This window comes from Falco naumanni, chromosome 6 (assembly GCF_017639655.2).
Source record: "Falco naumanni isolate bFalNau1 chromosome 6, bFalNau1.pat, whole genome shotgun sequence".
NCBI lineage: Eukaryota > Metazoa > Chordata > Aves > Falconiformes > Falconidae > Falco > Falco naumanni.
The window spans coordinates 89,316,588-89,332,304 of record NC_054059.1 but is presented as its reverse complement, the minus strand read 5'-3'; the positions used below and the strand labels follow the sequence as shown (position 1 = coordinate 89,332,304).

Genomic DNA, 15,717 nt, shown 5'->3' with positions numbered 1-15,717 from the left:
CACCCTGATGCTTTGTGTTTGATTTTTTCTGTTCTCTGTTTCTAGCTCAGCCACTCTCCCATCGATGATCAAGTGTATTGAGGAGAACAATGGAGTCGACAAGAGGATCAGCAGGTTTATCCTTCCCATTGGGGCGACTGTAAACATGGATGGAGCTGCTATTTTTCAGTGCATGGCAGCTGTGTTTATTGCTCAGCTGAACAATGTCGACCTCAACCCTGGGCAAATCTTCACAATTCTGTAAGTTGCTTGCTATTGCAACCACATCTTTTTGGCCCCTAGACACATTCAAGTCTGTGGTCTTTCTGTTAATAGCTAGCAGTTTGCATTCCACATCTCTGACCTAAAGCTTGCAAACTGCTATGAAACATAATTATAGGGTAATTAAAGGATGGAGTCTTTCAAGCTTTATAAGATTTGCCAGAATCTCTATTTAATAAAAGGTGGAACGTGGGAGGGGTAATTGAATTCTGAAACAGACTTTGAGCTGTTTAAAGCTGTTTCTGACATGGAAATTCTCCTTCCTTAAGCATCTCGCTCCCCCACCTTCAACTCACCATTAAGCTGGGTAATTGAGGCATGCTGCTCTACCCAGAAAGCTGCCCTTCATTCCCCCTCTGGATGTCTTGGAAGATCCTCCTGCAACCTCCTCAGTTCCTTATGTATAAATTTTACACTAAAAACTCTGCTCCTGCTTGTCTCTGCCCTTCCTACCGTCACATCGCCAGCTTCCTAGGTCAGACCTGCTATCATTCCCCTCCTGACCGCTTTGTTCCATCATCCCCTCCACCACCTCGGTCCTGCCTCCTTCTCTAGGACTCTTTCTCTCCCCCATGCCTGGAATCTCCTTCCATGTCCCATATCCCACAAAGTGTCATCCTCTTCACGTCCCTCAGAATTCCTTAAGTCAATCCTACAAGAAGTTCTGGCCCCTGACTGTGCTGAAAAGCCGTAGCTGTATCCACCAGATGCCTCCTAGTGCTGGTTCCTGGCATTTTTTACCCTCCCTGGCCAGGTTTTATTTTCCTTCTTATTGCATTTCCCAGTATATTGTTTGTCTGTTTTCTTTGCAGATGACCCAATTAGCCTTTCAGGTACCCTTTAGTGATTCAGCTGTTAGCACAGGCCCGAGGATGGTGCAGTTATGGCCCAAGGAAAACTCAGTCGTAGACATCTGCACACGAAAAGGCGCGTGGTCCATGTCTGTAGCACGTGCACCGCAGGTTTCCAGCTCCTGATTTAGGGTCTGTGTTTGAATGCAAACAAGATACAGAGAAGCAGCAGTACCCTGCATGGCAAGCTTTACCTGTGTACATTTGGGGCCAGGAGATGTGATGCACTCAACGTACTTGAACTGATAAATGCCTTGGAAATGGGTATATTAGTAAGGCTGCAATATAGTTGTGTTGGTTGGGTTTTTTTTTTGAAAAGACAATCATGGTATTAAACACACAGCCCTTGCCTTGGTAGCTGCTGTGGATGCCTGCTGAGCAGCTGTGCTCTGTACCTGTTACTTTGCATCAGCAGGCAGGAAAGGGTTTGCCTGGGAAGCGAATGGTCTGTGTGTCACATGCTGTAGAGTTTGTTTACAGTTCCCGTGGCGGGGAAATGTGTGACCCAAGTGTAGAAGAGGAGTGCTGCAGAGCTCCTGCTAACCAGGTACACAAATTGATTTGCAGTGTGACAGCTACTGCATCCAGCGTAGGCGCAGCCGGGGTCCCAGCCGGAGGAGTCCTCACCATCGCCATCATTTTGGAGGCCATTGGACTTCCAACCAACGATCTCTCCTTGATATTAGCAGTGGACTGGATTGTGTAAGTACTTTAGGACACACTTACCTGCTGTTGTATGACATGTAGCATGCTCAGCTGGAAACATGAGGCAGGATAGTCCAAGTAGCGCAGTATAAAATAAAACCCTACGAGATACGACTGTCTATAGGACAGGTAACTCTTGAGAGAGAATGGAAAACACGGTCCCTTCTCAACTAAAGCAGTTAGTGTGCTAAAATCCCTCTTCAGCTTTTTTACTCAGCCTTTATTGAAACTTATTTCTTCCTGGTTTCAATTCCTTTTAGAAGGATTGTTAAAAGTTTGTTCAGGAGATGTTGATATTGCTGGTGATTAGTTGGATGCTAGGAGGGAAGGAAGAAAAAGGAAATAGGGTCTGGCAAGTGATGGAAAGCTTTCTTGGTCACATATGGGAAGCAGGCTCCATCAGAAGCTGTTGTCAGCCATGGTTTGAACTATTTTTACAGTTCAAGACTGGTCTGGGCACCCACACAAGCATCACAGAGAGGTGCCAATCCATTGGCAGGGCAGGGACCCAGAGGGTTTGTGGCGCTCATCACAGCTGCGGGCAGTGTCACAGCTGGAACACGCTGCTGGGAGTCACAAGTTTAGTGCAATGTTACCACCTTTCCTTTCCATCTTCTAGGAAAGAGGTGAGAAGTCAGGCAGCTCCTTCTCTCCTTTCCAAGAGTTGTTCCCCTCCTTGAAATGTGGGAGCTTATCTCCTTGCCCAGCTCTGTTTGGAAGAGCTTATCTCACCCCTCAGTGTAGTTATGTCCTTATCAAGGTGTAAATTTACCTTCTGTACCACTTGAAGTAGATTAAGGAAAGCCTAGAAAATTTGTTTTGCTTTAAGTATTGGGGAGCCAGCCACAAGTGAGTGATAGGGGTAAATGCCACATGCAGGTGATTGCTTAGAGCTTAGGTAAGCCCTGTGGAAAAGCGGTGTCTCTGCTTTTCCTTGAACAAACCTGGCTGACTGCTGTTCTTCAAATACTAGAAAATCAAACTGGAAGGACTTCTCTGAGCACTCAAGAATTACAGCATGCTTAGCATTTAAATGCTAGTGAAGTAAGCATGATCTGAGAATTGAAAAGCATAATCTGCTTTCAAGCCATCTTGTTGAAGTTGGGTAGTGGGCTGAAATGGCTGGTCAGTCCAGCGATCTGAGTCCCATTGGGGTTTTTTTTCCAGCTGGTAGACTTCTGGGCAGTTCCTGGTTTAGAGTCTACGTAATCCCTCTGCATAGCTTTTTGGAAACACCAGCCTCTATGTACAGATGATGTACTTCCATAGCAGATGTAATTGGGATGCCTGAGGACACTCTTGAATTCCAGAGGCTGGGGGAGGCAGCAGCTGTATTGCCTCCTTCCCTTCCCACACCACGTGTGTCTATGGAGCCTAATCATATTCCTACGGCTTCATTAGGGCCATTGAGCTCTTTCTTGCTGTCACCTCTTGGGGATCAGCCACCTCCAAAGGACGGGAGAGACAGGCGAAGCGGTGGTCAGCCCTTTGTATCCCATCTTCCTAAGGGATTACAGCAGTAGCTGTGTGTTCCGCAGGCTGCCCTTGCAAGTGCTTGGAGGCAAGAGGGGAAAGCTTGCCCTTCCTTTCGCTCCGGGCTGCCCTCAGCCTGTGTTGTGCCGGCTGCCTTCGTTCCACAATATGTAGTGTCCTGCGGTGGTCCGCACTGTTGTTCTAGTCAGGGAGCTCAGCCTTGTGGTAACAGAAGGGGAAAGGGGGGAGTGAAAAGTCCTGTGTCTCGTTTAAATACCAGCCGTTTAATTACCAGAGAGGACCACAGTTAGAAGCTGAGCACATGTTGAAGTTAGGCTGCAGAATGACTAACGGAAGGCAGTGAATTGTTCATCTTTATGACCCGTAAATCTCCGTTAGACCCCGGGACACGTAGGACCAAAGATTAAGACAGGTGCTACCAGCAGAAAGCGAGAGAACGCAGCCATTCTGCCTGCCTTCAGGAAAAACCTTGAGTAGATGTTTGGGTTAAGGTACAAGTTTTTGTAGTTAAAAAGGAGAGCTGGGTACTCTGTGTCACCTTCTGGATAACCCCAAATTAAGTTCCTGCTCTGAACTTGCATTTGAAAAATGCTGGCCTGGGGAAGGGGAAGGGAAAGGGAAAGGGGGTGGGCTGGGAAAAGCAGCATGTCTGAGAAAGAATAGTACCATTGCTCCAGCCCGCTGAGAAACCAGAACCTGTAATGCTTGGGCCAACCTTAAACCAGCTCTGGTGCATGCTTTTAGTTCTGAAATGGTGAAGATACTTCTGTGGAAAATACCTATGGTAACGACATCTCCCTTGTCTAGCTCCAGCGATGTTAGTGGATCAGCAGGGGTGAGTCAGCTCCCCTTGTTGTGTTTTTAACTCTCTTAAGCTAAAAGCCTGCCCCTTTGTTTTTTGTTTGTGATCTTAACCAGGGACCGAACCACCACAGTTGTGAATGTGGAAGGGGATGCCCTAGGAGCAGGCATCCTTAATTACCTGAATGAGAAAGAAAAGAAAGACAAAGAGCAGGAGCTAAAGGAAGTCAACGTAGAAGCAGTTGCTAACAGCAAGTCTGAAGGGGAAACGTCGCCTTTGGTAACCCACAAAAATCAAGTCTCCAACACAACCAGTACAGCAGACCCGGAATCCAAGGAATCGGTGTTGTGAACTAGAGGCCGTTCATCTTCACACGTGCTAGAGGTGGACTGGGACTTGTTAACGCATCTAGACGTTTGCAGTGCTAACAAGGGCTGGATAGCTCTTGAAACTTTCAGTTCCAGTCTGTTAATGAAATATGCTGGCCTGGGGAGGGGGAGGGAGGTGGGGTGGGCAGCGAAGGGCTGTTGAGAAAGAACACTCACTTCATAACACTATTTTGATAATTCGTGTGTATACATGTGTATGTGTTGCACGTGCACACACATACACATGTATGTGAAAACAATGCCATTGAGACTTCTGGTTTAACAAGACTTCTGTTAGTAAAGGCTCACGTGGGTTGGAGATGGGGAAGTAGACATACCCAGTATGTGCTTATTGTAAGGAAAATTTAGTAAGCTTATTGTGCTGCTGTTTGAATGGAGATGCAGTCTAGAAACTCCAGGTTGAGTGAAAGCATTACTTAAATTTGTTTTCTGGCCTGGAAACACTTATGACCATTACAGACATGATACAGAGCAACGTTTTTCTCCCACTCCCCTTCTTCTCCTGTTCTCCAATACCTTAAAACCGGCAAATATATCCTGAAAACTAGCTTTTTCTTTAAAAAAAAAATCTTTTTTGTTTCGTATCTGAATTAGTAGCTTATAGAGGTCTAACCCTTGTTCCATTCCCCCACTGCATTGCAGCTCATAGCAGCTTCCCTGCCTTTTGATGAGTAACTCCCAAACTTTGGGACCAAACGTAGCTCTTCATGTAGATTAAGGACTGGTTTCTCCTTTCCTCTAACTGAGCTGTTAAGGAAAAAATCCAGAGAAAACACAAATTTTGTTAAAGCTATCCCTATGGGGCTGAAAAAATACAGGGTCTGTTCCAGCTTAAATACGTCTGAAAGAGGCTTGCCTGTGACAACATCGAGAAATCAAGAAGTCGGTTCCTTTCATGAAAACACGCATGCTCCTTTGCTAAGCATGCCGTGTCCTGCTCATGTTTATTTAATGGGTCAGTCCAAACAGATTTAAGTCATATGCCTTTTCCAGCCTCTTCCAGCAAAATTGAACAGGGGAAAATCTGAACCCACATCACGTGGGAACTGACAAGAGGCAAGTCTGAGTGTTGGCTCGGAAGGGGAAGAGGTGAGGTGGTAACCCTGTGTAGTGCAGTGACCTCCGTGCGCCGGGACAGCCGCACACCTGTTCCCGTAGGAGTTTGGTCCCGCTGTAAATGCTCTTCCAGCCACAGCTTACATTTAGTGATGGTGGGTGGTGCTGGGCCACCGTGGTGCTTAGTGGCAGGTGGTAACCTGTGCTTGAGGCTGAGCCAAATGCTCCTGGATTCCGACTCCACCTTTTTTCCTTTACAACATACTTCCTGAATTTGCACCCTAAACCTAAACAAAGTCCGGCAAACTCATTGCAAAGATCCTGTTGATTTATCTTGGCTTTTTGGACAGCAAATAGTTATAAAATTAGGCTGTGCATATGCCAAGGTTTGCCTGGATTTGTGACACTTTCCCTTGGCTGCCTTAGCAAGATGATTGCGAAAGTTCAGTCTCCACACTGTTAATTCAGAAAATACATATTTACACTTAGGCTTTGATACAAAGTAATGCTAAGTCTCCCTTTTCCTTTCTCCTCTCTTGCTTCAGAGGAAGCTATCTTGGAAAGACACCCGGTTGCTGATGTTTATGGTCACGGCACTAGGAAGAGGCAGCTCCAGTTGCATAGCAGCAGCAGCAGCCTTCATTTGCAAAGCATCCTTGCTCGTAAAGGGACACAATGAATTTTGCAAAAAGGCTCAGAATGAGATGTGGCTACCTCTGAGGGAAAACACAGTGAGTGCGTCATTACTGGCTGTTTAACCACGTGCAGCAGGGCTATGCAAACATTCGAAGTAGGAAAAGATTAGTCAGTCCACTGAGAAACTGCAGGTGGAGTTTCTTTTTAACCAGTTTATTTATAACCTTGTCCACAAAATGTGGTCATTCCTTGATTCATCTGCAAAATGGAAGGAGACAAACACAATTCGCTAGGGACATCCTTCGCCCACTATTTATTATTTCATTTTTAGCAGATCAAGACCCACTGAAACTTTGTATTTCCTCCTATTACAATCATCCCAACTCCTTTCAACTCAGGAAACCAAAAGCGCACTTTGTAGCTGATGGTGAAAGTCAACAAATAAGAGGTGTTTTGAACAATGTTGGAGGTTTGAAAAAATAAGTTCTCAACAAAACCTTTTTTTCTTTTTTAAACAAGTCTAAGTATTTCTTTGAAAAATCTGAATGCACCAGAACCCAAATACTTTGATTTTAAAGTAGTATGTGGAATGTCTCAAAGAAGCTGAAAATCATGACTGTTCCCTGTGGGCTGGGTTCTGTAGTTGCACTTTATCCCCCATCAAATATTTGCCTCCTCTGATGCTCTCCCTCACCATGACACGTGCAGCTGGGATCAGGACACGGGAACAAGCAGCACTCAAATGACAATTCTCGTGAAGCATCACAGCACCATTTAGGACTAGAACATTTCTCAACTTTTATTTTTTTCCAGCTCAAGGCTGGTGTTGCCCACAGGTAAAAGTACTAGCCTAGGCGAGTCCTTCCTCGCAGGCAGCACCTTGCCACTGCTGTCTTGATCTTTCTTCCCTGTGGTGCTGCAGCTTGATTGTGCCTCATCCTTGCAGCAGCACGCCATAGGCTATGGCACGTTCTTCCTGACAGTAGATCCCAGGAGATGGTAAATCAAAGCCAATACCTCAGAGCTGTCTTAGTATTTTCCAATAGCAGTGCAGAAGCAACACTTTAGCAAAAGTCTTTGCTGAATAATGTCTCTCTCACTCCCCACTAGTTGATTGCCACATTTTGCATCAATGTGGATGTCTAGTCCCATGTAAAGCTTGTTAGAGCAGTCAGGTTTAAGGAGATCAGATCATTTTCGTAGCAGGAGTGTAACCAAGGAAATCTAATGCTCCTCCTCCTGGAAACAGGTGCCATAGGATTTATATGAACCATGAGTATTCCAGTCTTAACCTGCTAGATATCTGTAATCTTACAGAAGCCCTACTTTATTATAGAGTTACAAAGGTGCCAGTTCTTTTGTTGTTTGTTTACAGCAAGAGGGATCCATGGAAGCAGGAATGCTGAGTAACTGCTTGGCAGAACATCTTGGTCTTTTCTGGATCATCCATGCCAGAAATCACATTTCTGATTTTTCTGTGATGTTCTGATTCCTCATGATAGCCATGCTGCATCTTCTAGGGCTCTCAACCTGGCTTCAAATATTTTTTTCCTTAAGGTACAAACGTGAAAGATCCAATATTACACTCTCAGACTGTAAAAAAATTGATGCATTCCAAGGACTGCCCTTGTAATGCGAATCCTGATCGAAAGCCCGATGAGATAGAAGACTTACCATTTGCTTCAAGTGGTTAAGGTCTTCAGGTAAGGCCATTGGGAGAAAAATGAAAGGGCTATCGAAGGATGTGCATTTTAGATGCTGTCCTTGACCTGCAGTGCAGTGTGTTACACTGGGAGCTCCCTGTTTCAGGTCCGGTCCGGCCTCAGTTCAAGAGGCTCTGAGCTGAGCAGGTACTCGGCAGCGGTGGAGGTGCAGCCAGCAGTACCTGCTCTGCTCTCACCCAGGCACTCCGCGAATCTGGTGCCGATGTGGTACTTTACTCCAATGTCTCTTGACTGGACTTACGTTTGTGTTGTCCCAACATGACTGTAAACTGGAGACCTTTAGTCAGTTGCTTTTTCTTTCAAAAGGAAATAAATTCCATCTAGAAAATGCTATTTTTCTTTTTGGTTTTAGTCTTTTTTTTGGAAGGTACAAATTCTCTCCATAGGAAAGAAGGCTACAAAACCAGCTCATGTCCTACCCTCTAGTACAGCGATTGTGTTTTGGGAGAAAGATGCGGGAGTGTGGAAGAGAGGACTCTGCAAGCCTTTGGCATGTCAATCCCATTTTTTCTCTGATGCCATTCATTCTTCCACTTTTAACTTTTTCAGTGAAGTTTCTCTGACTGTTTTGAACCATCTTTTATTACTTACTTCTCCCCGATTGGCTTTCCATTCCATGCTTTATCCAACATTGCCTGATTTCATCCCATTTCCTGGAATGCCCTGGGCTGGTTTTATGTATCAGTGGCTCAGGTATAAATGGGAGAATGGACAAAGTTTTGAGGGCTCCAGCTGGTCCTTGAGAAAGTAGTTTGCATTCTGCCTTGCTCCTTGTCCTTAACTCACCAGAGGTTTGTGAGACTTACTAATATAAAGAGTTACTCTGAGAGTGTGGGGCAGTATCTGTCTCTTGTCCTGAGAAAGGTGCTTGTTCTGTGCCGTGAGATGTGGCTATCGATGCCCGAAAAGCCGTAGTGAGTGATGGGGGGTGCTAGCACTTGGTTGCTATTAGGAAATTTTCAGTTAAGACCCGTTATTCCTAGGAACTGAGCTTTAGCTGAGTCTCAGATGTGGTGTTGGTAATTGCCCTACAAGATTCAGTAATTGCTAAGGACTTTAAACCCTTCTGGAGTTATCTTTTGCAATCAGGGTGGCTTTAGTGTTGAGACCAGACTAGAGTCAAACCCAGGGCTCCCCTTCCAGGGATGTGACGGGCAGGACTTTGTCCTTTGGACATAACAGAAATGTGGAACCAGCCAAAATACCAAATCAGCTGGTGAAACCGTCTCTGCTTGGTCTTTTCTGGGCAGCCCTGTTAGTGCCTGAAGAGGCAGTGCCCTGAGCTGGAGGTGGTGAGAGGTTTTGGGGACGGTATGGGGGGCAGGAAGGTTAGGTTATATATGTGCTTGCTCTGTTCCTATGGTCTTCCCTGGGCATTTGCTGTGGCCAGCGCCGGAGATGCACGTAACCCCGCGTCACCATTTTTAGACTCATTCTGCTGTGGTTCCTCCGTATTTTACAGCAAGAATAATGAAAACTGAGATGTTTAGGGCAGTTCCTCTTTCAGTCAAGTCACAGGCCCTGGTGTCTTTGTGCCTGACCACCCTGTCATATATTGTGGGTTATGTCCTTGAGAGCTTGCAAAAGGTACAAACCCACCATCTCTTTCTGCAAATCTGCAACAATCCTGGCTGAATCTTCACTCTGCTCCTCTGCTAGCGCAGCATGTTTCTGTAGCTGCTGGAAAGCACCCTCCTGTTGAAAATCACAGTTGTTAATCCTGACCCTCCCATGGGCAGTGGGCTATGGGCCTCACGTAGGAAAAGGACCAAAAGACAAACTCTCACCAAAGGAAAAATCGTAGAATCACGGAATGCTTTGCATTGGAAGGAACCTTAAAGATCACTCAGTTCCAGCCCCCTGCCACGGGCAGGGTCACCTCCCCCCAGCCCAGGCTGTTCCCAGCCCTGTCCAGCCTGGCCTTGGCCACTGCCAGGGATGGGGCACCCTCAGCTGCCATGGGCAGCCTGTGCTGGTGCCTCACCACCTCACGGTAAAGAGTTTCTTCCTAATAATGTCACATCTTCACTGATTTTAACTGGGCCATGGCAGTTCATAATCACTTGCAGACCTGCCCGTAATAACTGATCATGATGAACAGTACGGAATTAGGCAGGTCACGTAAATTCTCTGCCTGTGCTTCCTTTTCTGTAAATTAAGTTTACAGATACTTACTTGTCCCTCACAGGCAAGAGTGTGGAGGGTAGTGACTCGCAGCATTTGGAAAGCGCTCTTTAAGACACAGAGCACTAAATCTTCAATAATAATGAACTTTTCAAAAATCTGAAAGGAATCAAATAGTTATGTGTCACAAAGTCAGGGTTCCATTGTGCTGGAGTATGAATGACTGTGTGATGGAAAGGAGATCCAGTATATGTGTTTGCTGGGCTAACTCAGGGGAAGCAGGGGAGCGAGCGTCAGTGTGAGTTGCATTTTAAAAAGCAGATGTGATTCAGTCAAGGGGGGCCCAGTGCCCTGTTATATTTGCCTTCTTCCATGTCATGAAAGTTTAGGTTCAGGTAAATTAACAGACCTCACCATGGATTCAACATCTAAATTAGGAGTCTTGACAGCTTGGTTTTTGTCTAGGTTCGATGCAAGAAAGAGCTTTTCAACTAAAAGAACAAGTTGTCTTGTTGGCAGGATGGGTGAAAAAGGTGGAGAAAAAGAAGGAAGAGCTGGAGGGTCGCAGGGAGAGTATCACAGAAGGCAGGGTAAGCGAGCGGATAAAGAAGCTAGGACCTGAAGAAAGCATCTTTTCCTTGGTGGTTTGATACAGATAGCAACAAAAAGACCGCAGGCATTTGCCTGGCATGTAGCAGAAATGATGCAAATCCCTGCCCGCTGACTGGCCGGGATTTGCAGGGGGAGGCGGACGCCAAGTGCTGATGCTTCTGAAGCGCATTGTCACTGAGCAACAGCAAAGCATGCAGGGTGCAGTGTGGGGCTCTGATAAGCTGCTTCTGGCTGCTAGCCATGACCACAGAGAAATAACGGTACGGCTCTGGATCAGGGATTGACCCACATTCCTCCTTGCAGGATAGCTGCTCCTCAGATGAATGTGTGGTAGCCATTCTTCTCCGAGGACAAAGGCAGCCTTGTTATCTATGCAAGCATGTTGATGAAAGCCTTGTTCGCTGGCTGCTTCAGGGAAGAGGAAAATGAGTATGAAAACGAAACTATTTCAAGATGTTGGGCAACACGTTGAGATAGTTGCCACTGAATGTTTTAAGTCTGGTGAGGAGTGATCAAGAGCTTTATTTGGCTCCTGTAGCACTCTGTCTTCACATCTGAGCGCTGGCTCGGGAAGTTCATGTTAACATGATATTCATTCTCCACATGGGGTTCTTTACAGACATTTGTGACCAGCAGGCACCATTTCACAGCTGTAGAAGAGAATGCACGTAGAAAAAGGTGAAAGAATGCTTTCTTGAATTATGCAAAGGGTCACCAAGCAGGCTAGGAGCAGATCTTCAATCCTGAAGCCAAGTTCACTGTCAGCTAACAACTATTACCTCCCTAAAAAAATTAATGTCCGGGGGTTTCTAAGTGTATTTGAGTATTGATACCATGGTAATAATAGTGTGTTAGTGCAGGATGATCACTTCTCTTTTTTGGAGGGATGGAAGGGGAGAAGAGTAGACATAGGAGAGTTATCTTCCCTCTAGAATGGATTTTCTAATAGAAAAGGAAAAAGCACATCTCTTTAATTGAAGAGGTCACGGTACAGTTACTTATCAAACTCTGTCTCAGCGTCGGCAGATATATCATCCTCAACAGCCATGAAATCCCGCTTGGATTTAACCACTGATCTCGGTGCCAGCAGGAGGTGAGGACTGAGGACATTTCAGCAGGCCAGCTGCTCTTGTTTGATGTCCTGCTCAAGAACCATCTATACTCGTCCTTCCCGAGGCCAGGGATGCTCTCTGGCAGGCAGGCAGGCAGGCCTGCCGACGGGAACCAGCGCGCGGAAATGAATTCTGAGCCAACCCTGTTGTAATGCAAAGTTAACGTGGTTTTAAGCCACAGAAACCAAGAAATTTGGTATTAGATGTTCCTCAGGATAGCTGTCGCTTGCTCCTTCTGATAACACCACTGGGAAAGTAATACCCTTCTTTTGCAAGTGTGTATTTAGCAACTGATGCTAAACTGCTTATGGCATGTTGGTGCAACTTGAGTTAATTGCAGTTACATGTTGCAGAAAGAAATTACCAAGGGAAATCTTTTCTGAAGGAAACTGTTTGCACATGCCTGAATCCCCCTGGATTACATTCCCACAGGAAGAATTGTGCTTAACCATAAAAAAATACTCCAAACATTAACTGGTTTGGATTGTAGCTTTTTTAAGAACCAGAAGGAATGCCGCAATGTAGACGGGCCAGGGCTTTTGCTGGTGTGCATTAATGTAGTTTCCTGAGTTTTCAGTGGCCTGTGGGCTTCTGATGGAGATACCTCCTTAGCAGCATAGGGGTTTGGTCTGGTCCTCTTAAGATTATCACGTTCAGTACAGCAGCAGTAAAGAAGCATTTTTAAAACTTGTTGGCTATAACTAGAGGCATTTTGCGTGCTCACAGTATTCTTACGACATGGCGCTTCCCACATGAAAAATGTTTTCTAGATGGTCAGTGTTTATGCAGAAGCAAAACTTCCTCATTTTTTGATCAGTTTTCCTTCTCTGTATCCCCCTTGCAGAGTCTGCTGTGGTCCTTGCAGTCTGCCCAAACCCCAGCAGGACCAGGGTCTTGTATTACATGGATTAAACTTAAAGATATTCTGGTCCTATGCGAGGACATAGACTATCTCACATCCTGGTAGGAGGGGATGTTGTAGGAGATGGGGCTGGGCTGAAGAAAACCCTGCTTCATTAAAGCAATACCTTAATGACATCTTTTACACTTTATAAGTCAAATGATTGTGACCAAGCTAGCCCAGCCCCGACTGCCTCCCTGCTCCGTCCCGCAGCAGAGGCTCTGTTGATACTACTTCCCTGAAGTAACCAGTGTGGAGGTAATGTGTTTGCTATCCCTGAAAATGCCAATCTTTTAAGAATATAGTCTTACTTAGACTTTCTCTGTTGCTACCCTGGCTACACTTCTGTAAGGTCATCCACCAAGCACATGCTCTACGGGATGGAGACCACAGCTGAGCGCACCTCTGCTGATGGGAGATGAGCCTCTCTGAATTGCTTCTTGGTTAGAGCAAGCTGAGACTGACTCACTCATGCTTTGTGAAGGTGAAGAGTTTGATAAGATTTTGATGAATCCCTCTAGATTTGGGGACAGCGGGACCACACCTAAGACACGAGGAGTCTCCTACAGCGGAGGTGTACAATCTGCCTTATTATCCTTAAAGGTGCCTTGTCCTGGTTCCCTTCAGGACAAATTCCAAGTTGCTGTTTGGCTTTCGATTATAACTATGCACCAAAGGTGAGAGACTCCGTTATCCCTGGAGACAGGAGGGAGAACATGAAGTCCTGGTGTGGGACAGGGAAAGTGAGTTTCTTTTCTTTGTCCTGTAAGCTCTCTGTCAGCAATCCTGCTTCGATGTATGTATGCGTGTGTGTGCTTTTATTTCTACATGGACAAAAACTGCCCTGATTAGGAGGGAGGATTCTTGTATTTTTATATGCTAAGCCATTTGATTAATTACTTTAATAAAATGACAGACAGATGAACTCTGGAACTCACTGCCATCTGCTCCAGTACAATCCAGTATCACTGATACAAAGGTATTTGTCTTTAGGTAAAACCTAGTGCTTAGAGTAACCACTCTGTTGAGTAAGTACTTGTGCCATGTGGGTGTGTTGATCCTTGTGAACATCTGTAACTGTTCCTCTTTTACAGCTATGGGTTTGATCCATGTGACTCTGTATCAGCCTTTTTATTATCTACCAAGAACAGACGTACGTGCACATATGCAGAAAAAGACCATATTGCTGTGTCTGGGGGTGTGACCCTGGGGTAGGTATCACAGATGTTTACTGTGTCGTGTACCCTTCAGTGTAAAAACTCTCCCTGCCTGCCCGGGGGAGAAAACAGCCCCGTGGCTCAGGCTGAGATGGTTTGTTGTAGGAGGGTGACACAACAGGATATTCTCTCTCTTTTCCCCTTCCCTCATGGAAATGTATGTTTGTTCTCCTTTTGTGTAGCTTCTCAATCTGAAATAAAAATAACCCCAAATAGAATTCATGTTTCCATCTTTGTTTGGAGAAGACCTAGCCTTTTAGCTGGATCCGTGTTGCAATAGCAGCTGGGTGTCTTGGGCTCTGGGCTCTTGGGCTCTGTCACCCAAGCAAACTCTCTTCGATTCCTTTGGAAATGCCCCTGAACGAGAATTGTCTGACTTGGGATTTGGGTCCGCTTTCCCAGCCCGTGCCCTTTGCCGGCATGCCTGTGTCACTGATGATCAGCATTACCACTCCATTTCAGCCCTTCCCCTGGAGCCCCAGGCAAGCCTGTGCAGGGCAGTGTTCCTCCGAGCCCTCTGCACGGGTGCTCAGTGCTCCAAGGGCTTCCAGAGAGCCTGGGTTAGTCGCTGCTTCCTATTGACGTGTGTCGCAGTGGAGTAGGAGGGCTGACAGACAGACCTGCTGCCTCTTCTGCCAAGCAAATGGACTTTGCTCCCTGGAGGAGGACTGAGGAGTGGGAGAAATCATCTAGCAAATCCTTTGCAGTAGGCGACTGGACTGGTAAATTCAGGGTGATTTTGCAGTCAGACTGAGCAGCGTGCTGGTTCCAGAATTGAGGGCCTGGGTTTGCTCTCAAAGTGGTTTTGGTGCAGCTTTTCCATTAAAAGCTCAAACGTCTCCATATGGTAGATTTTATCCAGAGATGCACAATGCAGAACATCACAAATCCTGAAAAAAATCTATTGGGTAAGTGTATTTTCATTAGTTTCAGGCGTTGCATTCTGGTCCCACAGCTAATAAACAAGGGTGCAAAATTTGCAAGAATTGCAAGTACCAAGAGTAGAATTTGAAGAACCTGCCCATGTATGGCTTACAATTGTGCCTGGTACTGTGTCTTGGTATGTAAATTTTACAAAGCCATCAATGAGGTGGTTTCCAAAAACCCTATCTGACTCCACGGTTGTGCCTTTGTCTCCTAGCTGGAGCCCTGAGGAGGCACCTGGAGGAACGCCAGACCAGCGAGCTACCAGGGATGTCCTCCTGAACCCCAGCCTCCAGCCATCCCAATCAGCTTTGCCTGCAGGCATGGCTGCTGCGTAGAACAAGCAGCTTTCCTGAAATCTGAGGTGAGTGGTGCTTGGCGGAGCCCTTAGCCCTCGCCCTTTGAAACCCATGAAGAGAAAACCCCATTATGAGACCCGTGGGAAACCGTGGAATGGTTGCTTGTCTTTACCGAGAACTGAGTCAAGCCTTTGGGTCCCACCTGACTCAAGCCAGACATTATCAGAGCTCGCTGGGCACGATTACAGATAAATAGATAAAGTTTCGTATGATATTTAAAGAAAGACATAAAAGTTGGAAGAAGTTCTAATTAAAGTTCAATGACTTTATTCTCTTTTTCTACCACCACCTACCAATCTGGCTACCAAATGCTTTCCAACTTCTTAATAATTTCACCTTCTTTTGAGAGGAAGAGAGTTTTGGGAAAGTGCTCCTCACTTCTCCCTTCTAAAAAGCTCTAGGCAGGCGACACAGATTTGTCTAGCTCAGATGAAGAAAAAGCATTTTAAAATAAATTTATAACAAAAGCTGCTGCTACTGTTGTAACTAGTATTTGCAGAGGAAATCCAGTTATGGCCAAGAAGCAGATTAGTCCTTTTTTTTTAATTCC

General features: G+C 45.7%; 1 protein-coding gene across 6 annotated transcripts in view; it reads left to right on the top strand.

The window, feature by feature from the left end:
* The window catches only part of SLC1A4 (solute carrier family 1 member 4), a 37,208-nt gene extending 23,106 nt beyond the window's left edge, over positions 1-14,102 (top strand). Inside the window, exons 6-9 of one of the 6 annotated variants that reach the window (XR_005828420.1) lie at positions 46-240; positions 1,680-1,814; positions 4,230-6,289; positions 13,189-14,102. Coding sequence is in view for 3 of the 6 variants with exons in the window: in XM_040597678.1 (XP_040453612.1) it covers positions 46-240; positions 1,680-1,814; positions 4,230-4,464 (565 nt within the window). In the remaining 3 variants the exon portion in view is untranslated. Of the gene's footprint in view, positions 1-45; positions 241-1,679; positions 1,815-4,229 lie in introns of all 6 variants that reach the window. The other 5 variants (XR_005828418.1, XR_005828419.1, XM_040597678.1 and 2 more) reach the window with 5 other exon arrangements.
* Positions 14,103-15,717: the final 1,615 nt, after the last annotated feature.